General features: G+C 40.7%; 1 protein-coding gene across 3 annotated transcripts; it reads left to right on the forward strand.

Moving 5' to 3' along the window:
- Positions 1 to 26,231, forward strand: ctdsp1 (CTD (carboxy-terminal domain, RNA polymerase II, polypeptide A) small phosphatase 1). Of its 3 annotated transcripts, XM_060039427.1 has the most exons (7): positions 1 to 383; positions 15,027 to 15,175; positions 19,766 to 19,867; positions 21,787 to 21,843; positions 22,950 to 23,042; positions 23,754 to 23,939; positions 24,303 to 26,231. In XM_060039427.1, the coding sequence occupies exons 1-7, from the start codon at positions 311 to 313 to the stop codon at positions 24,429 to 24,431; spliced, it is 789 nt and encodes a 262-aa protein (XP_059895410.1). In that variant the 5' UTR covers positions 1 to 310; the 3' UTR covers positions 24,432 to 26,231. The 3 variants fall into 3 exon arrangements, with proteins under 3 accessions (XP_059895410.1, XP_059895409.1, XP_059895408.1); XM_060039425.1 differs by lacking the exons at positions 1 to 383; positions 15,027 to 15,175 and adding an exon at positions 15,201 to 19,139; XM_060039426.1 differs by lacking the exons at positions 1 to 383; positions 15,027 to 15,175; positions 19,766 to 19,867; ... (2 more) ...; positions 23,754 to 23,939; positions 24,303 to 26,231 and adding exons at positions 15,190 to 19,139; positions 19,387 to 19,749.
- The last annotated feature ends 82 nt before the right edge of the window (positions 26,232 to 26,313 follow it).

A 26,313-nucleotide genomic window follows, 5' to 3' on the forward strand; every position in this document is an offset into this window, starting at 1 on the left:
TGTGGCTTTAAGGATAGGGCTTCCTTGAAAACCGTCAAGTCGCACGTTTAGTGAAATTGATGAAGTTGTTGAACGCGAGGTCATTTAAACAAAGTTAATCAATTTCCCGATATTTAGCCACCGCGTTTGATTCTCTACAGTTCGCAGGAGCGAACGTACGCCTCCGACTCTTCCTTCAGCGTGTCGTGCTACGCACAGAATGCGCGTATGTAGACAGGGAGTGGCGAAATATAAATATTTTTTGCCATAACTCCTCGAAACTATTTCATTGAGTATTGCCGTTTTTATGCGGATTTGAACCACGGATGTAATGGACCATTCGTCGTCGATAATCACGCAAGTGGCACGAAGTGAAGAGGAAAATGCGACTTGTCCAGAAGAAGGTGAGTTTGGGGAAAGTTTGTTGAGGAAACGACCAGGATATATTCCACACGACAACAGCGTTGTAGTTCTAAAACTCCGGGGTCATGTTTCATTGCGGCTTTTCCACTGAACTTTACGAGTTGCAAAGTACAGTCGCCATTCCGTCACTTTTCCGCTGTACCTACGTTACACAATAGTTAAACTTCGCAGCGAGCGGCGAACTTAAAATTAGTTTTACGAGGTGGTTAGGCCCGATCCCGAGCAGAGATACCCGACCCACGGTGTGTGTACAGGAGCCAGGTTTAAAGACTGCTCCAGTCCTGAGGACCCCAAAACCTGGAATCGAACCTCATCGTAGTTTTATGAGGGGTAGATTTTGACGTGCCTTTCTGTACTTTATTCCTACTATGAATCGATATTGATTGACATGTAAAGGGGGCGGGGTCTCCCGACAGTTCGTAGGCTCTGTCAGTGGACTGCACTGCTCAGGACAGTGGGGTTGCAATGTTGGTCCGCGAACCGACCTTCACCAAGAAACAACACGGTTTCGTTTCATTGTAAACATTTTATTTAACCTTTATTTATTAAAACAGAAATACAAATGTAAAATATATATAAACAGGTCAAACAACTAGAACAACGTTCCAATACATATAGGCCTAAATAATACAATATAGTGGGACAATTAAGAAAGCTATTTAAAGCACTAGCAATCGTTATTTAATGAGACCACCTTTTCAATTGAGACCACCTTGATAAGGAACACGCTTGTCATGTGTATGTCTCTTCTCTCGTCACTATGAAAGAAGCTTGGTGGTAAAGTGATTACCTTGACATATCTAGTAGGCCTACGACGTCATTTTTGTGAGTGTGACTGTAAGGCAATATTTTGATTCCATATAATGGATGGGCGTGTTTTAATAAGGGTGTCTTGAAGAAGTGCATCACTTAAACGTTGGCTTGAAATCAATTTTGGGAACGTATGTGGTATTGAGCTTAATAATGATCCTACATTTTATTTGATCATTGCCATTATTAAACGTTCATGTTATATCGTTGTCGATTTTTGTTCCTCATCAGAAATAACAATAAAAACATTGGGATCTAAGAGCTGTATGTGAGGATTTACTAATTTAAGTGAGATGAAGTCGCACTTTTAAAAGTTGTCTAAATCATCTTGATCACCATTGGCTTCTATAGGCTATTCAAGTCTGCTAACTTGGGATTCCTGTCTGAGCGTGTACAATTTAAAGAAGCTATGAATTTCATGATGCTATTTAAAAATGGGTTTGAACCTTGGATACATGCATACTCATGCTGAGTTGCTGGTGTCCTTGTATAGTGCCATGACATTATCCTTTAAGCCTATGGTATGTTATTGACTACCTGGTTCTTTCATCAATTTAGAATTGAACAGGGTATGTTTTGCTCTTGTCCAGCACAGTAAGCCTGATAAGGACCGCAATGTCAGCAACCGGGAAGCATCAATGAAAAATATGCATGCCATTTACCCTACCATCTGGTTATATTGACTCATAGGTTTCCTTAGACCCAATAGACAAATAAAGAGGGTGGGTTCCCTAGCAGCTGTTAGGTATTGCTTTAAACCTTATGTTGAAGGGTCCCTATATTGATAAAAGCGATCTGAACATGGAATAGAAACAAATATTCAACCTTATTGGGAACTACAGTGTGTTTGACTGGTGGATACGCTCAGCAGGTGGCAGTGTAGGACAGGTTGATGTGACTGCAACTCCAGCCGCCTCTCTGTATTACTTCCTCTTAGCCAAGAGTCATAAGCCACAATTATGGCTGCCCTCCAGACGTCTAGCACCAATGGAATTATTATGAAAAATGAAGTGAAAGACACAGTACCGCCTGGGTAGAAGAAGGCAGAGTGATTTTAAGAGGGAGCATCAAAAATGATGTGCACAAACTGCCTGTTGAAACATCTGTCCCATGGCAGCACCCATAAAGAGCCTGTTTTGGCAGGACACTGGATGCTTTTGAATCAATTTTCTAAGACAAAAGTTTTGTGGACTGGGATAACACATCGTCTCCTTCTTTTAATATTGACGATGAAAGCATCAGAAAAAGGAGAAGGCTGTGTTCAATTACTTATTCATTATTCAGGCCAACATGTTAGCGAAATTGTATAGATCTACTTGTGAACTGTAATTAGGGATGCACAATAATTATTTTTCATGGCAGATTCAGATTTTCACAGATCCCTTTAAAACTAGGGCAGCCAGGTTTATAAACCCGTTGCTTCCACACAGACCCAGTTCTTTATTAGGGATGATAATAAAGATAATTTTATATTAATATCATATAAATAGTTTTATGATTTTAGCCTGTAGGCTCTTCATATCATTTCCACCAACAGAACAGATGGTTGAAAGAAATAGATACTTGAAAGAGACGCAATACATGTTTATTTAACAAACTTGATCTGGCAACGGACAACTATGATGCCAAATATGAATACTTTTTGCTTTATGTGCTGTGTGTGACGAATACCTAAAGAGTGATTTGATGATGCGTTACGCCAGGCGCTATCTTGTGTGTCCGAAAACATTAGCAGTGAGAAGAGGCTGTAGTTTCAGTATCAATTGGGCAGTATGAACCATTAAAAATATAATAACTTTATAACTATTAGTACGTGGAAAGTAAAGAGCATTTCAATCTATAAAAAAACAAAGGTCCCTGAAGAATCCTGGCTCTTTGTCTTGAAACTGCAGCCTCCTCTATTTCAGGAACATATTATTGAACAACATAACAACATGGTTTTGATAGACCACCAAACATGGCACGTCCACTATAGCATTCAGCATCAAATTCCCCATTACCGTGTGGGCTTAACTTTTTTTAAGGCCTACTTTTAAGGGTTGTGATAGCAGTCGTCAATGATAGCATCATGTGACATTTTGATAGGTGACCCATTTGATAAATATAACTCAATGAAATCGTGGTTACAAGTACTTTTAAAAGACCCACTGCTGCAAGATATATATTTACATCTTCAATTCCACAAAAGCTCATGAACGTTATTCAGTTTGACAACTCCAGCCTGTGCAACTGTTAGTCAATGGTAGCATATACTTTTGATTCATTATGAAAAGTTGATGAATTTATCATTGGGATAAATGTATTGTGCCAAAACAATAAAAAAATATTAACTATGTAAAGTATACAAAGGGAGCATGCAAAGTTTCTCATATTTTTTCTCTCACAACTTTGTTAGTTGCCAATAAAAATAATGAATAGTCTTGTCCTATGAAGTACTAGATCCTTCAATAGATCGAACTAACAGAGGATGTGTTCTCCTCTTTAGTATTCTTTGCGCACTACTACAACATATTTCGTAAGTATGAAGCCCGTACTCCAGTTCTGCCCTAGGGTGAAACTTGATTGGCCGCCTATGCACACAGTCACAGAACCTTGCAGAGAGACGTGAACATTGCATTATAAAGGGCATATTGCCCAGTAGGGCCTTCAAAATTTGATAGGCAATGTGTCTTGATCTTTAAGTGTTGGGTTTAGCTAAGGTTATAACAACACGCTTAACAGCATAGCTGTCGGGCCCTTGGTCACCTGAGATTAATTTTAGAAGACCCGTTTATCTACGACAACATTAGCAACATATTTGGACCCAGGTGTGGTCCCAGTCTTCAATCTTCTGTGTAGCCCTGGGTGGTGGGTAGTGAGAAGCAAGTTGTTAGCACGATGCACCGGTTCAGGTTTCAAAGGACGGAAAGTCAGTTGCTGCAGGCCTCTTTCTTGGTGCATCTGGATAGGAATAGAACGGGACACTTGTAAAGATGGATGCCTTAGATGAGCGAGACCCAGATTAGCCCCCTTTCTAACTAAGCATGCTAAAAACATGCTGACGGCGGCCTGTGTTTGTTGGAGACCCATGGGGGATCTAGCACTCTCTTGGCCTTTGGGGAAAGTATGTGCAGGTCCTAGCCTTTGGAAAAAGGGTGAAAAAATATGACAAGGTCATTCCTAGTGTTGGACCGCTGTAATATCTTTTTCAAACCAGCTTGATAATAGGTCAAACACCGAATCAGACAGGTATATCAATGTATATCAATGTATACCAGCAGATGGCGCGTGCATGTCTATACCACTCTGCTGCTGACAAGTGGAACATGATGAGTTATGTGTGCCTGGCGCAAACTAGACGTGTAGTGTAAGGAAGAAAATTGCGAGCGGAGAGAGCGAGCAGCTGTTGGATCTCCCTGCGACATTTAAGACTGGGAACATGAGGATCACTCATGGAAAAATGTGATGGCAAAAAAAGTTACTCTGAAATCAGCATCCCCAGCGCAGATAACATGTTCAAGCGGGAACCAGGCAAACATGTTTATGCCGTTTATGGCATACAATCTAAGATTGTTGAACTAACTAAGGAAAGCCCTGAAGGCATTGGCATATTAACTGCATGCAGCTTTAGGGTTTGGGTACTGTTCAAATTAGAACCGGTACCTTAACCTGGAATTTGGTGCCGGTACCTTTTTCAGGACTTTACTGGGTGAGGCTTTCAGGCACAGTCTTAAATTGGTTCAGGTCCTACTAGGGATGGGCCGATAGTCGATTCTATCGACTATCGACGATAGATGGATTCCATCGTCGATGGTCTGAAGTTGCAGATAAAAAGGCGTTTTTTTTTTTTTTTTGGAAAAACAGCGCTGTGGTAGCTATTTGTACAACTTAAAAAGCCCCGCAAATTGTAATTGAAATTAACTGGCACAGGTGGAAGACATACTATGTAGCGCTGACCTGCCGCATTCACTCAGTGCTACGAGAGGAGAGGGGAGGGGCTCGAAACCTACCGGTCTGCTCGCACGGCAAAATGACATCAAACCCCGCTGCACCATTTCCGGGTCACAGCTGTGGTACATGAGCTGTGTTAGAAATCGTTCCCTAATCACTCACTCACTATTCCCTATAGTGTTCATGATATAGTACACTACATAGGGAACGAACAAACGAGAATTCGGACGCTACGCTGAACATTTCTAAACGTAATTTGCGTCAGTAAATGCGCCGGGTATTTGTGTGACGCAGACAGATGCGCCCACGTCATGTAAACAAACCGGGCACTCTCGAGGAAAGCTGGAGGTTGTATTGATGTTGAATGTAACATTTCCTTGAACAAGGTTTTTCTTATTAATTTTGAATGTTACATTTCTATGTTAAATCCCAAATAAATTGTTGACATTTCTAAACGAAAGCCGGAGACTCCATCATTAAATGTATTTGTTTTCGCGGTTATTCAGCTTCTTCTCCTTCGGAAAAACACGACCGCATTGCATTGTGGTATACGGGAGTAACACGTAGGGAACATCATATGTACACTCAAATTTTGGGTATTTTAAGTGCACTATATAGTGCATGAAATTAACCAGTGAGAATTCGAACAACACTACCAAATGGCGAGCCCCCTATATAGTGCACTATATCCGTGATAGGGAACGATTTCGAACACAGCTACGAGCTGTGTGTCATCAGCGTGTGTCATCATGACAGCGCCTCCGGCACCGATGTATCGAAACTTAAATCAGCGGAGGCTCACGCTGGTCCAAGGGGAAGACCAACGTTATCGTTTTTAAGAAAAAAATTGAAAAATAAAACCGAGATTTTTTTCAGTGATAAATTATTATAAATAATTATTATTATAAAGTTGCCCCCCCCCGATAGTATCGACTATCGGCGATCGCTAGGGGGCGCTATCGGACGATGGAAGTTTGTAGACGATTGCCCAACCCTAGGTCCTACCTACAAAATAGGAACTACTTTGTTTCCATGGGCGACTTTATATCAGAATCAACCAACGTGACATGTGGAGTCCCACAAGGTTCGATCTTAGGACCCTCTTTATTCAACATCTACTTGCTCACACTAGGGCAAATCATGCAAAATAACAATATTGACCATCATTGCTATGCTGATGACACACAATTCTATGTATCGCTATCACCAAATGACGGCCCATAGATCTGCTATGCCAGTGCATTGAGCAAGTGAAAGAATGGATGTGCCGAAATTTCCTTCAACTAATGAGGACAAAACAGAGATAATTGTATTTGGTTCTAAAACGGAAAGGCTTAAAGTAACCCAACACCTTCACTCTCTGTCCCTGAAAACCTCAATCAAAGCCAGAAATCTATGGGTTATCATGGATTCAGATTTACATTTCGACAGTCACATCAAATCAGTTACAAAATCGGCATACTATCACCTTAAAAATGTAGCAAGACTTGGAGGGCTCATGTCCACCGAAGACTTACAAAAACTTGTACATGCCTTTATCACTAGTAAGCTTGATTACTGCAATGGTCTCCTTACAGGTCTCCCAAAACAAACTCTGAGGAAGCTTCAGCTTGTTCAGAATGCTGCTGCTAGAGTTCTAACAAAGGCCAAAAAATTTGAACACATTACACCAGTTCTGAAATCGTTACATTGGCTTCCTGTAGGTCAGATAATTGATTTTAAAATCATGTTGCTAACCTATAAATCCCTACATGGTTTAGGCCCAAAATATTTAACTGATATGCTTCCACTACATAAACCTTCTAGACCACTAAGATCCACTGAGACCTATCTGTTAATTATCCCCAGAGTAAACACGAAACATGGGAAAGTAGGATTTAGCTACTATGCAACAAATAGCTGGAATAAACTCCCAGAGGATTTAAGACTTGCCCCAACTCTGAGCACCTTTAAAACAAGACTGAAGACTTTTATGTTTGCTTTAGCTTTCTGCTAAATCTTAAATACATTGCACTTTCTAAAAAGCTTTTTTAACTTTGCCTTTATTTTCTGCCTTTTAACTTTCTATTTTACCCATTTCTTTGCATATGTTTTCTTTTACTTATCTTTTATTTTCTTTTATTGTATGACAATGTCTATATGTGAAGCACTTTGAGTCTGCCTTGTGTATGAAAAGTGCTATAAATAAAGTTGCCTTGCCTTATAATTTAGTTTAAATTGTAAAAAAAACCTGGCAGAACTTCTCAATTAAAATTTATTTAGAAAATTCGACATAGCCCACATAAAATAAAAACCCTCCCTACCTTCCTCTCCCCTCCCATCCCTACAACCTCTGGCTTGTCAGGGTATTTTACCGTAGCGTGAGAACGCTGTCGAGTGGGTCTCAGAGGAAGCACATGTGATATCCTTCCCAAGATGCAGGAGTCGTAGCAGGGGCTACTCTGGCCGAATAACAACGCCCTTTGCGCCAGTGTGAAGGGTGTAACCTCTGCGGCTCTCACTGTGACATGAGGCCGGGTCAAGAGTTGGACTGGATGACCTGACAGTGAAAGCAAGATTGTAAACACCATGCCCGACAAGCTGATAACTGATGATTATAATGACCTATAGTAACATATTTGAAATTCAAAAAATGCCTAGAAAAGTGAAACTCGTGCTACTTAAATCGAAGTGAGTATCTAGGTCATTTACTGTCCTTGAATTTGGCATCATCTTCATTTGCATCATCCTTGTCCCCGTCACAACTGTGTTGCCTTTAGACAATAACATTACTCCTTCTGCTTGTCTGTCCTATTCAACCTAATGAATACAACCTCAAAAACACAGCCAGGCTTTACAAGTTACTCAAGCAGATGCCCCGGTACATCCAGCTTTCCTTTGACGGCAGTCTGTAACATTATCTGGATTTAAATGGCTTCTTCTAAAATGGGCCACACATGGACAAAAAAGTTAGACGAAGAAAGAGACTGCTCTCATGACTGTTTGATGTGGAGATTTTTTTTTTCAAATTCAGGTACTGTCCTTTAATCCTTTCAAATTCACTTTTGCCCGTGGTAGCGAAAATTTAATTAAGGAGCACCCACCAAAATGTGAAGGGCACCAACAATATTAATATATTTCTGTAGTAATCTTTGAATGTTTAAAAACAAATTTTGGTATGCAAATTAAAAAGATAATGCAACATTTGTCTGTACATTTGGCAAGTCTTCTACAATACATAATCACATTGAATAAGAACATAAAACAAATGTAATTATGTTCCCATAATAAACAAATTCAGCGTTTGACATGTAATTCTGCATATTTAACGTGTTCACCAATAATCCAGTCACACCAAAAGGGGATCTTCCCTTAGGAAAACCCCTAAAAACATGCATGGTAGCCCCAGCCCTCACTCACGTTGGGGCATATTAAGGAAGTAACAGTAAGTTGCTATCGTGAAAGTTTGTATTTTATTGATGTTGTTCTTGGTAATGATTTAACTGGCAATCATGGCTGGGTTGATGGTGCCCCACCTGATACATATACTCCGTTGATGAATAACCCAGCTGATTGTAAGATTGAATTCCCTGAGGTATTTACCGCTTGTGCTGTGACACGGGCAATGGCAGCAAAAGATTCGGAACCTCAAGATTTTGCTGTTGACCATGAAGAATTGGACTGTGGGAGGGATTTGCATGTACCTGATTCTCTGTCTATCTCCCAGCAGGAACTAATCACTGAACAACAGGCGGATGCTTCGTTGAGTGAACTGTTTGATCAGGTGCGGCCTAGCGTTGAAGCTCGGACGCTCGAACATCTACTGTCGTAGATGTTCTTTCTCCATCTCTGCATTTAATGTCAACAGCAACAGCTCCTTCTGCTGCTCAAATGTTAGACCTACAGGAGGAGAAAGAGACTCAACCGCAGCATTACTTTGCACTGTGGCTGGCAACACATCACTCTCAATTAAAGCAGCCCTCAATGCCCCTTTAATTTCCTCCTTTAACTTTTTATCCCTAATGTCAACACCATAATGCTCCACGAGCTTCAAAAGTTGGTCTATTGTGCAACTATTCAAAATTGCCTCAGTGGGAGACTGAACAAAACTACTGACAGAAGCCATGACAAGACTGTTGATTATTGGGATGCAAATAGAATTGGAACTTCCCCACTAACTGCCTATCCAAAACTAAATAATCCTGACCCTAGTGTTCATGCAGCTTGCGGTGGGTATTTATTCACTGTAAACCAGCCGGTTTGAAAGGCGACCTGTAAGCAGACAACCCCCAAGATCCTTCGGACGTGCTCCCGAGACAATTGTCCGAAAACAATTGACACTAACCACGTTGCCACAGCACTACAAAAAGGATTAAACAAACAAAACAAAAATAATTCACGCAACCCAAAGGGGAAACGCAACTGAAGCCTAACAGGGGAAAGTTCAAATTCCGACATGTGCTCACTGGACAATCAACTGTTTAGCCTAACCTCAGCAGATTACCCAATCAAAAGCTCAATCCCCAACCATGCACTACTGATCCACAAAACCACAAAGGAGATTCAAAACATATTAACTAGTGCACCAATTAACTGATAGAAACACCATATAACATGTCTCATTATAATCATGTTGATTTTTCGTATGCATTAAGCAGCAAAGCTATATATATTTAATAATAAAAAGGATTAAAGGGATTCTGAGATATTTGTAAAATGGTGTTATCCTGTCTGGGGACATTCAATTAATATTGATGCGACATTTATATAAAAAAATAAAACTGTATGGTGTATGTTAACTTAAATCAAACATGAATACATAATTCCCTAGCACCAAATGAGCTGACAAGTATAGTTGCTTGACTAAATTACACAGTCATGGACAGGCACGTACACATAATCAGGTGTCGGTATCCAATCAGGAAGGGCGACTTTTAAATTGAATAAACAGATCACGATTTATATATGTGTATAATTATATTTATAATAACTGAACATTAACTGTTACAACAGATTTGTAGCACGACTCGGCCAGTAATAGCTTTCAAAAGTGGTGTCTGCCACTGGACTTGTGCTCCTTCATTCGTTGGCGGTATACAAACCCAAGCCTCATTTCACCTCAAGAACCTCACGGCCCCCATGATGGCTATCTGTAACCAGACCCACATGCTGCCTGCTGGATTTCTTCCCCTTGTAACTGATTAGTAGGCAGCCCATGTCGGGATGGCTTATGGCCAGCATCAAGCTCATCACTGTCTACGTCATCACTCGTATCCTATGAACTTGGCATAGAGGATGAGTAGGCTTTATGTTGAACTTGTACCTTGATAGATGGATTCTTTATTATTCCTGAAAGGAATTCCAGTGTTCTGGTAACTCCATGATACATGATGGAGAAGGGAGAAAAGAAACACCCAAGGAAAAATGCATAACTACGTATGTATATGTACGCACATAAATCTCATCTTCTAAATACGTGTGTGTGTGTGTGTGTGTGTGTGTGTGTGTGTGTGTGTGTGTGTGTGTGTGTGTGTGTGTGTGTGTGTGTGTGTGTGTGTGTGTGTGTGTGTGTGTGTGTGTGTGTGTGTGTGTGTGTGTGTGTGTGTGTGTGTAGAATAAATGTGTGCCCTTTTTTTGAAATGTAAGAATATAAATGTTAACCCTCATATTATATGTGTACCTGGCAGAGGTGTCACACTTGCCCTGATTTCTCCGAAGCATAAACCCTAGCAATTGTGTCAATGTTTTGCCGATGTTGTTTCACTTCTAGCTTGGGGAAGGATGCTTTTGCACTTTTGGCCTTGCATCCCTGATGTCTGCCACCTTTCTGCTTAGCACAGCTGTCCTCAAAGCTCTCTTTACTGCCCCTCCCACTCCATCCAGCGCCCCTATCCTTTGACTAGTGGCAAAAAAATGCCTACTTATGCGCCATGATGTTGGGGAAAAGTCCAAATAGATTGTTCTTGAATTGGGATGCTGTGCCGAAACCGCCCATATGGACACATTCGATGGCAGGGATTTTCCTCTTGATATCCTCAATGCTGCTTTTGAAGCACGTGAAAGCTGCCTTCATATCATGCTCCACGTCGTCCCTTATAATCACAAAGAACTGGGTGTCCGACAACTATGTTTTCTTAAATGTGGACTTTGCAGGAAACTGCACTACAGTTTAAGCAGTAGCCTGGATAAATGAATAAAATAAAATTGTATTTATTTATTTATAAAATAAATTGCACCTGATGCCAGAGCCTCGATCCCATACTGATAAGCTGCAGTGCAGTTTCCTGCAAAGTCCACATTTAAGAAAACATAGTCTGCATCCAACCGCCCTCTGTTCTCCCAATTTCTGAAGTCAATTCTAGTCTTGCGGTCGTGTCCATCTCCAGCATCCCCAGAACCTTTTTCAGTGCACCAATATATCGGACCTTAGTCTGAACTCTTCAGCCAGACATAGCAGGGTGGGGCAATCTCCTTCCTAATCTGGTATGCTGGCTACAAGTTGCTGCAAACCTCCTTTCCTCACTGCAAACATTACATTCTTTGTGCATGCAGGCTGAGCACTTTGGACTGCACTTCTCTGCAATGTCATTTTCCACTCTGCGGAAAGCCAGCCTTGGTAGGTGCTTGTAGAGGAGGAGATTTTTGTTCTCATGGTATTTATGGTCTTGGGGTGTCTGCCCTTGGCAGCACATAAAGGTGCATCTTTGCAAATGAAGATACCCTACCACAGCCTCAGCCTCTATTATTTTATGTCTTAAAAAAATACACAAAATGGTCAAAAAGAAAATGTTCAAATCTAAAATAATGTTCAAAAATGTATCCAGCTGTTCTTGCACTGTTGTTGCACTTTCTATAAAACATTTACTAAAAAAGAGAAATCAAAAAAAAAAACGAAAGTCAATTATATTAGTTTTTGTGATCGTTTGACGCTAAAATCGAAATCGAGATCTAAATTCGATTAATCGCCAGCCCTACTGTCATCTAGCTATTCAACCACATCAATTCATTCTTCCCTTCTTGCTTTCCATTATCTGAATAATTTACTTGCAGAATTACATAACAATATTATATGGTGTAATAAAATATACAATTATGTTTTTGCTCCAGTTGACAGCCCTACTGGAAAGAACTTTTTTTATCAACTCATGTAAGAATTATTCCTATCACGATTATACAGATTTTGACACCATCATATCAGCGTTAACACTCATTCATGCCCTTTTAAAAGGCTAGCTGTCTTCTTCGTATTCATTTTAATTTTGATGACGATCTCGGCTTTGCACCTGCTAAGTAAAGACATTTTCATTAATCTTTTATTGATATATTCTTGATGAGGGCTTTAAACGAAGAAGTGCAAAATAATTAATGAACACTTCAGTTTTTTAATTGTGTGTACTTGTTTAATGCTTTCACAGTTCAATGAGCAAGACGCACAATGTACAATTTGTTTGCCGTTTCCAGGACATTCAGAGAAAAGCTACATTTAACCTTGAAAACTAGAAAGGTGAAGTGAAAAACATTGACTACAGTTTAGAGAAACTGCTTTGAACAGCAATCAAACCAGATACACCCAAAGGAAGTGCTGCTGCTTGCATCAAAACATTGCAGAAGATTTATAAGGAACCATGAATACCATTTAGCAGTGACATTTAACCAAACAGTCTTTCAGTGCATTTTAGATTGCGGCGCAGGAGATGTTAGGCTGGGAGTCTTAACTGGCCACTGGCACTGCAACGGTTGTCTTTTTATCGCAGCCATGATAATTGGCCCGACTGTCTAGCATTATGTTGATATACGTGCAGAAACGAATATCACACCCCTAGGCAGTAGAGGCTGACATCATCCCTCTATGTATAGGCCTGCACCTCAAGATCCTTAATTTAACTCGTTTTGGTACGGGAGCCGGTGGCACATGTGTGGTTGGATCAACACATAGCATTGCGGTTTCCCCTCTGCGGGTACTAGGTGACACAAAAAGTGTTTGTTTGTGCCTCCGTTTATGGCCTTGTATAATACACGGGTCTAAATATAGCCACAACACTCGGACACACTGGCATCATTGAGAGCTGTCAGTAAACACCCTTGTCTATTTCTGTCCCACTGATGTGTAATATCAGTGAGGGACTGCATGATGTTTTCTAACACTACTAGTATCACCTGCCCTGTTCCTTCACACATGTTTTCACACAGGACCTTACGCCCTCTCAGGGGAACCGCTGGTATGCCTTGACAAGTGTGTACCAGGGTTTCCACAGGCCTCATTCCAGGACCACTTTGAACCCCCATTGCTAAAAGTCTTTCTGGTTAACAGCTCCTGTTGGTAGAAAGTGGGTCATATCCATGTGAGGGGTTACCTTAAATGTCATTACAGCTATTAGTATCTTGGGTTTATTTTAAGGAACAGGATAGTGAAGTGCTAAGGGTGTTCGAATACCAGCCGAGCGGTTTTGGATTTGTGTTAAATGTTCGCAAGATGTCTAATCCCGGTTTTTTATTGTTTTGTTGGTTAATCACTTATATTTGCTAAGCTAAAAATGTGAAGCCTTTGTCAGGTTTTTACTGGAACACAAGCATTTTTACAAACAAAATGGTCAGAAAATTCAAAACAGAACGTTTCCCTTTTTTTTTTTGTCTCTTCTAATTAATGTCAACATATTCTGACACGGACACCTTTTCATCTTGTATAAAACATTCCCTTTACTCCATTTTAACATGTACTCCAAACCCAGACATCAGGTCCACAACCGGCTCCATGCTGATTCGACGGGTTTATTCTTGACTGAGTGGTGCGCTAATCTAGGATGTTGACAGATCGGACCGTCCATCGGGCCTCAGCTAATTTGTCTGAGACTTTTCTTTGTGAGGGCCAGCTCTCACCACTCCTTGGTCCGATGATGGGTGTTTTCTAACCCGGCTTGGGGCCAAAGAACGTCAACTCTCTTTGATAATTTATCTTGGGGAGTGCGTGGGTAGATTTCTCATCTATCTAATGACCTCTTCATTTGAAAGTTGTAGCCGAAGATGTAAACAAATGTAGTCAGAATTTCAGTATATTTCAGAATTTCTATGGTTTAATAATTTTTCTATTTCATTTATTTTTATTTTCTATCTGCATTGGTATTCCGTCATCCAATTGTTAAGCCCAAGTAGGATTATTCTGAACGATTACTTCCTAATGTATGCTACATTTCATGCCAACTGTTGATCCCCATCCACCCATTACCTGAATAGGCAAGTGGTATGGTGGAGGAAGCTGATTTATTAACCATAATTAGAATTATTTTGCACTCACTACAAACGACTCGACTTTTTTACATTTGTTAGTCTGTCAAACCAACATTGTGTAGAAGATTACTTTTGTGCTGAGCCTGATACTCATAATAATCTGCAGTCTATTGCATGAACTCCATGTGCTTGCTTTAATTTTCTCTCATAAAAACAATGGTAGACATCATTTTTATGTGGAAGATTATAGTTAAAGTGTGATATACTATAAGTTGTTAGGAAAGGCATGTTACTTGCTGTAAACCCTTACTGCCCAGGGCCCTTTTGCCCTCCTATGTGCATTCTTTCATTGTAGTCATTCTCTTGAAAAGAAATCTGTTAGAAAGTCAATAAATTATCTACTTCGAAATTCGAATTCGAAAATCGAAATTACAATAAATCAATTACAAAGGCGAATTTCAATAAAGTTGATTTTAAGTAGACAAATACAGATGACTGGCTACTGGTTGAGACCACATCAATTATTATACAATGCATAACCATCAATCATTCTGCAAAATAATAGACAGGAGACAGGAGAGGGATCTTGCCCCATCCTCCCTCTCCTGTCTCTACTTTGGTTTGTCTCCATCTTTCTCATTCACTATGTCTCTTTCGCTCTCTCTGTGTTTCTCTCCCAGGCACTGCTGCAGTCTCTTCATCGAAGAAGCCCAGGGGTCGGGGTATTTTCCGTAGTCTCTTCTGTTGTCTCTGTAGCAGAGAAGCAGATGCTCCACCAGTCAACAACAACGCCCCCCTATTGGTAGAGGAAAATGGAACCCTCACAAAAGTAAGCATCTGTGGTCTACACTAACACACAAACTACGTTATCCCCAATACGCCTACATCCACTTTATGTTGGAGTAGGTCTTGTAGGGCTAGGGTTAAACAAGGATTAAGACTCCCAGTCGAAAGGTAATTGGGTTTGATCCCCAATGTCCACAGACCATCTATAGGCATCCTTGAAAACAATTTTCTTACCTATAACTGCACCCAAATGTCTTTTTGCAAGAAATAATTTATCACTTTTTGCAAAATGACTGACTCTCTCTCTCCTATATCAATGACGTGTTTCTCTCTTGCCTCCCCATGGTTCCCCTCCCCCCTCCCGAGGAAACCCTGAATGACACATGATGGACGGTGACATGATCAACAACACACGTTTCCTTGGCAAAAAGGCCTTTCATATTTACCGAGTATCTCTGCTCACTGGGGGCAGATATTGCATTTCACAGATGAAAAGTACTCGATGTACAGTCATCCATCAAGCCAAGTTTGATTCTCTAATGGGTTTCGGTTGGTACGTGGTCTGGATTAGAGAAGTGGGCATCAGACCAGAGTTTGTTGGGAATGTGCTACTGAGCAAGGCAGCTTACTCTCCCCAACATACTTCCCGGTATAACATGATTGGACAAGGCCGGGATCGGGGTTGAAATGTTTGTGTTCGTCTTTCAGAGGGTAGCTTTGGTCTTTACCAAAACTGTCTGTAGTAGTCCCAGCAGGTCAGAAACAAGTTATATTTAAGGAACAACTTCTATGTAAGAAATTAGAATAACTTCCAAATTGCACCACAAGTAGATACTTAAAATGGTTTGCACCTCTAACCTTTTGTAAAACCATTTTTGCCGTTAATTAACCCCACAGCAACAAAAACATGGAAAAACAGCCAATTAGTACCCGCGACCAGGGTGGATCGAGTGGTAATGCCTGGCTCAGGTGTCCTGTTCAGATCTATGCCTTACTTCAGCTTTTTATAGAGATTTGATATTCCAAGAGTTATTTGTCACGTCTCTCCAAGCCCCCAAAATAAATAGCATGTCTCCCACTGTAGGGGGGCTGGGGGGAGTGGGGAGAGAGAGCCAAGTAATGGTATCAGGCAGTGTTGGTTGGGACCCCTCACCACCAACCACCCTCCCTCCTCCCAAGCTCCGTCATGCCGATGCGTGTGTGTGTGTGTGCGCTCCTGTTGCTCGTCTCCTGTCAGTCTGCTACTCTTGTTGCCCCCCCTTCTCTCCCCAGTCGTGTCAAAGCTGCTCATTCCGTGGTTGTCGCTGACATCTGCCAGTCATTTGAATGGAGACGGTTCCCTATTATCGCGCCGCCTAAACCATGATTGGTGCAGCTTGAGGGAGGCCCTTCAGCAGAGTAACAGCAGTCCCGACTAGGAAACGCTAGCTGCTTTATGTACTTGAGAAGCAGTTGGGGAGTCCAGGTGACAGTTTTTTTTGTCTGCAGAAGACATGCCTGCAGAACTTTGCCAAATCCCACAGGTGGGAGAAGCCACCGACTTGTCAAAGACCTTGATGGAAAATGCTGATTTTGGTCTGAACGTCCTCATGGAATACGCAGAGCGGAAACCCGTCTATGGAGATATGGTTCCATCCGGCCTGGACTGTGCTCAATGTTTCAGCAATAATGGACATTTTCTCGAAAATGAGATTAAGCCTGAGAGCGCATGGAAAGAAAATGCCCAAAGCTTTGAGCATAATGTTGAACAATTCAATTTAGAGGGTCAACCTGAACAGTCTGAAGATTTGGATTTAAAGGAGCCATTTGATGTTTTTGCTCAGCACTGTGGGTGTTGGACCTACCAGTGCTGCGCTAGTCGCGGCTTTGCATATGAATGCAGGTCATCTTGTGAACACTGTGCCGAACACTTCCAATTATCCCCGCAACGCGAGCCTCTTGAACAGTTTGACTCTTTCGACTCTGAGCCAGAGATTGCCACAGTGAACGCTGAGGCTTTCGGACAATGTGAACCAGCTGATTGTATTTCTGGCCATAGTGAACAATTGGACTTACCAAACCAACAGATGGTTTCGGGTCAACAATTTACCTGCTTTGACACAGCAGGACAAGACTTGACTGAGGATTTGGAACAATGCCAAAAGTCTGCTGTTTTGAATGAAAACTCTGCGGAGACTGGAGATTCATTTGACAGTGACACTGAAGTTTGTGAGTATTATGACGAGCATGAAGAAACTGAAAGCTCAGAAGTTATTGATGAGCCAACAGAAGATGATGAGGATTCGCCACTTAGCAATGAAGAGTGTTCTATATTATCAGAGGAGGTTAACTTAATTCATGCTGAAACACTGCTTCAAGACAGTTCTCATGAAAGCACAGATTACCTATATGAAGATGAAGATGATGATTATGATGATGATGATGGAGGCCAGCTAGATGAAAAATGCAACCCTCAGGATGTTGCTTACGATGTATCAAATTATGAAACAGAAAACTATGAAGTGTCTGATAACCACAGTCTCTGTTCTTCCTACGATGAAAGTGGACACATTGAAACTGATTGTGACTCAGGAGAACACATGTTTGTCCCGGAGTCTGACATCAACCCTGAGGAAGATGGTTACTCAGACTGCTCTGAAAACAGATCATTTGAGACTTGCTCCAATGGGAGCGCTCGATCAGAGTCCTGCTTGGATTTATCTGGAGGATCTGATAAAGGAGCCCATGAAGATTCTGGGGATGAACAAATCCAGTGGGAATCATTTGATGGTGATGATGAAGAAGAAGAAGAAGAAGAAGAAGAAGAAGACGACAACGATGATGTGGATGACACCAATACTGATATGGAACAAGCCAAGGAAAATAAGGACGTTGACACCAACCTCTTTGCCTTATTTGACAGGGAAGACTACTATGGACTCTCTTTTCTACAGAGGAAACCTTATATTTCTTGTTTTGATGGCGGGGACATCCATGAGCATCTGTATCGTGAAGAACCAAAACCTGTCGTGCAGAAAGTCAAAGCCAAAAGGGCGACTAGGCGTAGGAGAATGAAGGAACGGGCAATCATTTCAGCTGACCGATCCCCTGTTGATGTACAGAACTCTGACATTGAAGAGACCCTTCTCAGGGATTCACCTAAAGACTCAAATGCTGCAGTAGAACAGGAAGTGCTAAATGAAGATCAAACTGTCATTGTGGATAAAAATGAATCTTGGGTCATCAGCGGAAAGGAGGGAGATGATGAAACCGCCCGTGAAGAGGACTGGGAGTCGAGCGGTTATGGATATGTCCCCAGCAATGAGGAACAAGCTGAAGAGGATGACATGACTAGTCCTGTATCTGTAAATGACAATATGCAAGCACCATGTGCGGATGCCATTTCTGTCGAAGGCGATGCGTATGAAGATCGTGAAACTCCAACATTTGTTTCTGCCTTTGTTGACGTTTTGGCCATTGATCCATGCCAGGAAACCAGAGCTGAGGGCACAACGGCCACACAACAAGAGCTTCTCCATATACTTGACGGGAATGAGAACGGTGGAGAACAAGATGATGTTTTTAAATTGTGTTCGGAAAGGGAGCCATATTGGGCAGAAGGCCAAAATGGCTCAAAGGACTGCGATGTTGAGGATTACTATGCATATCAAATTAAAAGCATGCGATCATCTATTAAAATAGCGGCCACACAAAGCACACAAGGCAAGATGGTCCCAGAAACGGATGATTGCAGACAAGTGCTTCAGGGTGAATCGGAAGAAGGAACCGATGCTATCCTCAAACATGTTGAAAGTTTCCCTGTTCCGGAGAACAGCTCAAATGGACTAATCCTTGCTCATCCCTCTGAGGCAGGTCCTCCTTTAAACCTAATTCACAGCGTACTTCCTGAAGGTGTTAGAGCCGAGAGGAAGAATAGCCTGGCTGTGGAAGATGAGGAAAGTGATCTTGATGAAGTTGGTGAAGATGAGCCTTGTGAATGTGAATACTGCATTCCACCTGAAGAACAGGTATTGACGGTTCTTTGTCCTGCAGTTGTTAAAGATCTATAATAGATTTGTCCTTGTCTACGGTACTGGGTGTCTGGGTTACGTGACCTGTGACATAGACTTGAACTTACTCATTTTTTTACTTCAAAACCATTCCACAAAAAACCCTGAAAGCGGCAGTAGAAAGCAGATGTACAGTCTTCAGTTCCACAGATAAAACAAACAGATCTTGGTTGCAAACCCAGCTGCTCTTTGTATGTCACTGCAGGCTTTACTAACGACATATACATAAGTTGTGTGTGTCAATGGATTGACGACCAAGGCCATGCCAGCTTCCTCCTAACAGTAAGCCTTGAGGACACTGTGTAAGCGTGTTGAGGGAGATGATGGCCAATGGCCTGGCCTGTGACTTGGCAAGGATGATATTTTAATGCTCTATCAACAAAGCGACAGCTGTAGGGGTCAGTGTTTTATTATGTTGTCTTGTGAACACACGACACCACAACCATATCTTATCAGTCTCTGTAAAAATGTACGCAGTCATTTTAATTCTCAAACCAGAAATCTGGGTTTTTCATCAAGTACTTAGTTTGTTTTGATATAGGATTTACAATAAAATGTTTATTCTGGTGATTTCTTTTTTTCAGGTTCCGACAAAGCCACTTCTTCCGCAGATCAAGTCGAAGGACTCAGGGAAGATCTGTGTGGTCATTGACCTGGATGAAACCCTGGTTCATAGCTCATTCAAGGTACGGGGCAGTGGGGTTCACCTACTCAAATCACATGATGGACGATGCTCCATGATCACACTGTATGCACTCATGGCATTTGAATAGCAAACATTGGAGAAAAATAAGTGGATAAATACCTTTGCCGAATGATTTGATTTGTTTCCCTTTTCCCAGTGGGGTCATAACTAAAAATAATAAGATATTTATTTATAACTGGCTAGTATGAATGCAAAATATACTTTCACACTATGAAAGGTTTTATTTTATCTAGCCATCCTGTCTGGGCAACAATGTTTTTCTTTACATGGAATCTGTAGCCCTTCTTGTTCTTTAATACTCAAAGGTAATCTACAATATTATCCATCTGTAAATTATTAACGGTGAACTTGTGAACCTAAACATTTTATCACCTATTAAAGCTTTAGATCAGAATACACTGAGAAGACGCTTCTCCCTATTTTTTCCAAATATATCTATCAACGGTATCTTTTTTGTAGTTAAGATGCATTTAATGGAAAGAGAGATGAAAGTCATTAAACAAGTCTTTATGTAATCTCTTTCGATCCCTTTTTAGGCCTCATTTCACCGAACAAAGTAATCAATGCCTAATGGGATGGGTCGCATGTCAAGAAAAATGATGTAATAAATGCCAAGCACTGCTGGCCCCTTCTTGGGACACAGACTAGGCTCCAGAATGTCACTGGATATAACCAGCCCCTGAAGTGTAAACAGGGTCAGGAGTTTAGTGTATGCTCCGTGCGCAGAGCACGGCTGCGGCCGATAACTTTATGACTTGACACACTTATTTTTATTTTATTGGTCTGACTAAGTATGATATGTGACCTTTGGGACTTGACTTGATGTTTCTTTTAAGGGCTGTTACAAGGTTGGACAGAAGTGTCCTTTTCGATTTTATTGTTCGCTTTTCTTTAATCTGTGACTTTCAAAACCGTAATTAGAATAGGAATTATTGGCCAATAACGCTTTGCACATTCAATGGAATTGAGTTTTCAGGATATTATGTTAAAAAAGTATAGGTACATTCTGTGGAATCACACAAAGATCCCATAGTGTGAAAAAGTTACTTTAATTAGGCCTTCAGCATTGTCGTTATTATTAATAAAGAAAGTTATTTCCAAGGTGAAACGTCCTAGTTGCGTTTCCTTGCTCACACATGACCTTCATGACCAGTTATTTTTGGACTGGAATCAAGAGCATGGTCAAGTTCATTTGAAAGTCAATCTCGATTGATTACAAAATATCGGTACTTCCGCCGAAGCCTGTTACAGCTTTCACAATATTGAAAGATAATTGCAATTTAAATTATGATACACTGCACTCGTATATTTTTAGAAATCATATCCTTTTAGGAGTAATATTATATAATTCCAAATTTGAAAGACGCTTGCTTCCTGGCTATTGAAAATGCCGAACGCATGTTTAACATTCCATTCTTCTGAGAACCCTAATTACATACATAGTTACTTTCTTACATACATTGGAATGACCACTAGTGATATGGAAGATGTTATTGCATAATTTACAAAAACAAATCATTGGAAAGGGCAAGTTTCGACGTGTGGTCCAAAATACATTTTACTAATGCATCACCCGCAAAATTGAATACTATGTTATCCATATACGTGTCTATGACATCATACATTATGAATGTATCATCAATGCCTTGAGCCGATTGGTATTTCTGTCTCTGTAAATCAGACACTTAAAAAGCCTTGTCAAGTACTGAGAAAACTGTACGTCAATGTCAAAGACACAAGAGCTGTCTTATTTACACATGTGTCGCCAACATGTCGCTGAAATAGCGTCTCTGCTTGTGGTACTGCTTAAGCACTTTAAGAAAATAGATCATAGATATACTTATGCTACCATTTTACAACAATGTAATACATTTTCTGTTTGTTGTTTTTCTTCGACAGCCAGTGAACAATGCTGATTTTATCATTCCAGTGGAAATCGATGGAACAGTTCATCAGGTATACATTTGAAATTCTTGCATATTACATCTATGAATTCTCCCTAAAGCCACAAACTTGGAATAATGAAGAAATCTAAAATCCTCTATTGTAGATGTTAATTGTTTCGTACATTTCATTCTCAGATGTGGAGAAAATAATAATTTTAATCTTTGTCTGCAACTGTAAAGCCAATATGCAACATATTCTTAATTAATGATATGATTCTGAATCTGATTTTAATTGTATTAATAGATTTAATTAGACCGCATTATTTTAAAAGTTTGGCAAACTGCATCACATTACATAATAATAGATAAAACACAACTTTGCCCAGTGGCTCTGACTTATCTAACTTGCTAGCTGCCAGCAGGGGGTCCTTTTCTGTTGAAGGCTCCGAGCACAAGTGGGCTATTTCAGGGCCCTGAGGAAACCAAGCAACCCTGGCACGCTTCTCAGAACCCCCCGCCAAGCATAAAACAGCCGGTTTAGAGGCACTGACTTGCATCATAGGCTAGTTTAACAGGCTACCACTGTGAACCCTTTAAATGGTCAATGCTAACCTAGCTAGGCCTTGGAGAAGACTTGAGGGCTTGGGTCTGTTTCAAGTAATCCAGGATAGGCTTGTTGAAACCAGGGGAAGGCCTATTCGGGGTGACTTGGTTCAGAAACAAGGCCACCAGCATCCTGCTTGGACTGGATAGAGCTCGTTGTATTATTAGCAGTGAATACATGATCTGTTGGTGATGTTTAAAATTGATCTTTGTTTTTTGAAGAGAGGGCATGATGTGTGCCTCAGTAGTGTAGTGGTTATATTGAGAAATTATTGGGAACAAAATGTGTTAATAATGTGTTTTTTAATATTTTAATTAAATTAGTTCTTTAGTGTGTCTTATGTATTGTATGCATGTTTAATGTGATCATTTTGTAAGTTCTCTCTCTCTCTCTCTCTCTCTCTCTCTCTCTCTCTCTCTCTCTCTCTCTCTCTCTCTCTCTCTCTCTCTCTCTCTCTCTCTCTCTCTCTCTCTCTCTCTCTCTCTCTCTCTCTCTCTCTCTCTCTCTCTCTCTCTCTCTCTCTCTCTCAGTATCTTATGTTTGTAAGTGAGTATTTTTGATGTCTCCTGCAGGTTTATGTGCTGAAAAGGCCGCACGTTGATGAGTTCCTCAAGCGGATGGGGGAGCTGTTTGAGTGTGTTCTGTTCACCGCCAGCTTATCCAAGGTGGGATACACCTGCATGACACAGACACTTACATCTGCAAGTTCCTTTTGATGAAAAATAGCTTGTGGTAGAACACTTCTTGACTGCAAAGTTGTATATTTAATGGAGCATGACGTTCGGAATACACACTTGTAGCCTTTACCAAGCTTCTTCAGAGAGACCATGGGTATACATGATTCACACAGGGAAACATTCACATTGTAGGCCGTAATGACAAAGGATTTGGGGTCTGATTTTAAAGGTGAGGGGAGTGACCATCATGGAGTTAAGGATTGGCCATGGCTGAACCCAACCATTCCACTTTAATTTGCAATACACTTTTTCGGGAAGTGGACATGTCTGCAAGGATTCAAGACAACTAAGGGAATCCAGACAATAAAGACGCCAGGAGATTGTCATGCGCCGAGAATCTCTCTGTGGCTAGAGTGGCCTGCGAATGCCAGTGTAGAACTGACCCACATTTCAGTTCGAGGGAGGAATAGGGCCATCTTTAGGAGAATTAATACAAAGGCCTTTGAAATTGACTATCAAGGTTACGAGGATATATAATTTGTTATATTATTAGGATACATTTTTCCCCCATTGGGTTCAGACATGCAAATATAGGTAAAGGAAATTAAAGTACATAACTATGATGATGGTTATTAAAGCCAAATACAGTGAGCCAGACCTGGGTTTAACATGGTTTCTTTTCTCCATCAATGGTTCCAGTATGCAGACCCTGTGTCTGACCTTCTGGACAAGTGGGGTGCGTTCCGGGGTCGTCTCTTCCGGGAATCGTGTGTCTTCCACCGGGGGAACTACGTCAAGGACCTCAGCCGGCTCGGCCGTGACCTCCACAAGGTCATAATCATCGACAACTCTCCGGCCTCCTACGTCTTCCACCCTGACAATGCTGTGAGTACCCTCTATTTCTTTTGATTTGAAGTTATACTGTGTCCTGATTGGTTGTCACGTTTGATCGTCGTTGCTATTCTGCTATTCTATTGTTGTGAATTTTATGCACATGCAACAATTGGCAATAAAAAAGCCAAAAATGAACTACGAATAATATCTGAAAAACTTTTGGAAAAGATGTACTCTATGTTTTGAACAATACATCTTTAGCCTCCTATTACTTGATTGTTTTCAGATGGTTCTGATTTCTAGGCCTCCATTAGTCAGTTCCGTACTTCATTTATTAAAGTACTAGATACTTGTTCCGATGCTCTTAACCCTTATGCACTTTTATATTTCCTACATTGCTTTTGAAACTCTCAGGTACCCGTAGCTTCCTGGTTCGACGACATGTCGGACACTGAGCTCCTGGATCTCATCCCGTTCTTCGAGAGACTCAGCAAAGTGGACGACATCTACGACATTCTAAAGCAGCAGAGGACTACCAGCTAACAGATCAGGAGAAAAACGTGGAAAGACCAGAAATGCGAGGAAAGATCGGTAAAGCCCGATCAATCGGCAGACACCCTCATCGCGGGGCCATGGAGGCTGATGGGACACTCACCCCTGCCTCTCAACAACAAGGACCACACTGCAAGACAACTATCTCAACCCCCCTCACTATCCCTGTCCCCAGCAGTTATGTCTATTAAATAGTTCTAAAAACAGGTGAAGAGAGAAAAGTCCGATTATTTTAGGAATGTTTGTTTTGTTTTCTTAATTTTTCTGGAAAATTATATTGCTTTTGTTCTGAGGTTTAATCATTTTAGTCAAGTAAATTACATCCTTTCCATCTGATAGGAATCCGGTTCAGTCGATCTTGCATCAGTGTTTGTTTCCCTCTTTTTGTTATGTATGTTAAGGAAACATGTATTCAAGACTGAGCACAAGACCTAAAAGATCACTTAAGGACAGCTAATGCGTTGTAGGTGCAAAATGCTTTTAACTCAAAGGCACAAATGGCAGATCCTCAACCTACAAAGGTATTTAATTAATCACGTTTCCCATACTGAACACCTTAAAGATATAGTTATATGTTAATCTAATCTTCACAGAAAAAAATAATATTTTTGATAATTGTGTCCTAAAGGAACAAAACACTCTACGCCCTGAATGTAGATCGGCATTCTGTGAACTGCTGTAAACAAACGTGGCAGACAAGGCAACCTTAAGCTGAAGTTTGTTTGGTTTCAAGCCTTTAATATGAAGGGAGGTGTAACGTGAGTTAATTTCTCTTGCTTGTTGTACAAAAAAAACACGGTTAATACTGCAAACTTGTTTACTTTTACCCTCTATACCTAACTGCAACAGTTAAGTTTTAGGGTAAACCCAGCAACACTGCAACAACTTGTTGTGTATCATGACCCTTAAAACTACTGATGTACGGTGTTGGTTTACAGAAATTACCTACAGTCCGCAAAACTTAAAACCAGTGCAGTAGGATCTCAATGGATCACAACAAAATACAATCTCTGTAGCAGACCTTCCCGCTTGCAGACTGGACTGCAGTTCTCTCGCCATCTGACCTTTGTGAGTGTAATTTTAATTTTCATCTGAATAATACAATTGTATTGATTTTTCTTTTTTCGAAATAAATGTCATGTTTTGTTTGTTATATAGGCAAACCAATTTTAACCAAGGAATAGAAAATGGACAATCCATTTGTAACTCAAATTGATGAACATGTGTTTTTTATGAGTGTACTGCATGAGAAGGGTTTGGTAAGTGACGGGTGACGGTTGGATAATGGACACTTGGGATGCATCCTATCTATAAACTTGAATCGGTTTTGTAATGGCGTCTAGTCCGCTAGTACTGCTCACGTCATCCTTTTAACGGTCTGATTCCGATGGAAGAGTCCTGTTGCTCTCTTGGGGCCTCCCATTCACTTTTACTCCAGTCGCTGGGTGCGTGCGTGTGTGTGTGTGGTGTTTTCGGCATCATTGTTGAAAACACGTTTGTTGATACCAAGTAAAACCTTTAATGCCAGGAAGCTATTGTAACCCCTTTCTACTTTAGTTTTTGAAAATAACGATTTAATCTTTTTTTTTTACTGTATGCAACAAGAGTATTAACGTTGACAGCCAAGTAAAGATACTGGTTAAATACATATTTGATTGGTTTGTTAAATTGAAAAAAACAAAACAACATTTGTACCCTGTATCAATAAAGCATGTTTTATTGAGGCCAATTGGCAATACCATAATTGTTTCCAAAGACACTAAAGGGTCCAAGACAACATATGAAATGAAATGAAAAATAAAATACAATTGGAATAGACTTCATATGAAAACACAACAATTCACCCTTAAGTTCCACATGCCCATCCAGAAGA

Source organism: Gadus macrocephalus, chromosome 20 (genome assembly GCF_031168955.1).
Source record: "Gadus macrocephalus chromosome 20, ASM3116895v1".
In the NCBI taxonomy this organism is placed as follows: Eukaryota; Metazoa; Chordata; class Actinopteri; order Gadiformes; family Gadidae; genus Gadus; species Gadus macrocephalus.

Coding starts and splice junctions, on each gene's coding strand:
- ctdsp1 (XM_060039425.1), top strand. CDS start 16,626: ATGCCTGCAGAACTTTGCCAAATCCCACAGGTGGGAGAAGCCACCGAC. Junction 21,844..22,949: donor TCGATGGAACAGTTCATCAG/GTATACATTTGA, acceptor TGTCTCCTGCAG/GTTTATGTGCTGAAAAGGCC. Junction 23,043..23,753: donor TCACCGCCAGCTTATCCAAG/GTGGGATACACC, acceptor CAATGGTTCCAG/TATGCAGACCCTGTGTCTGA.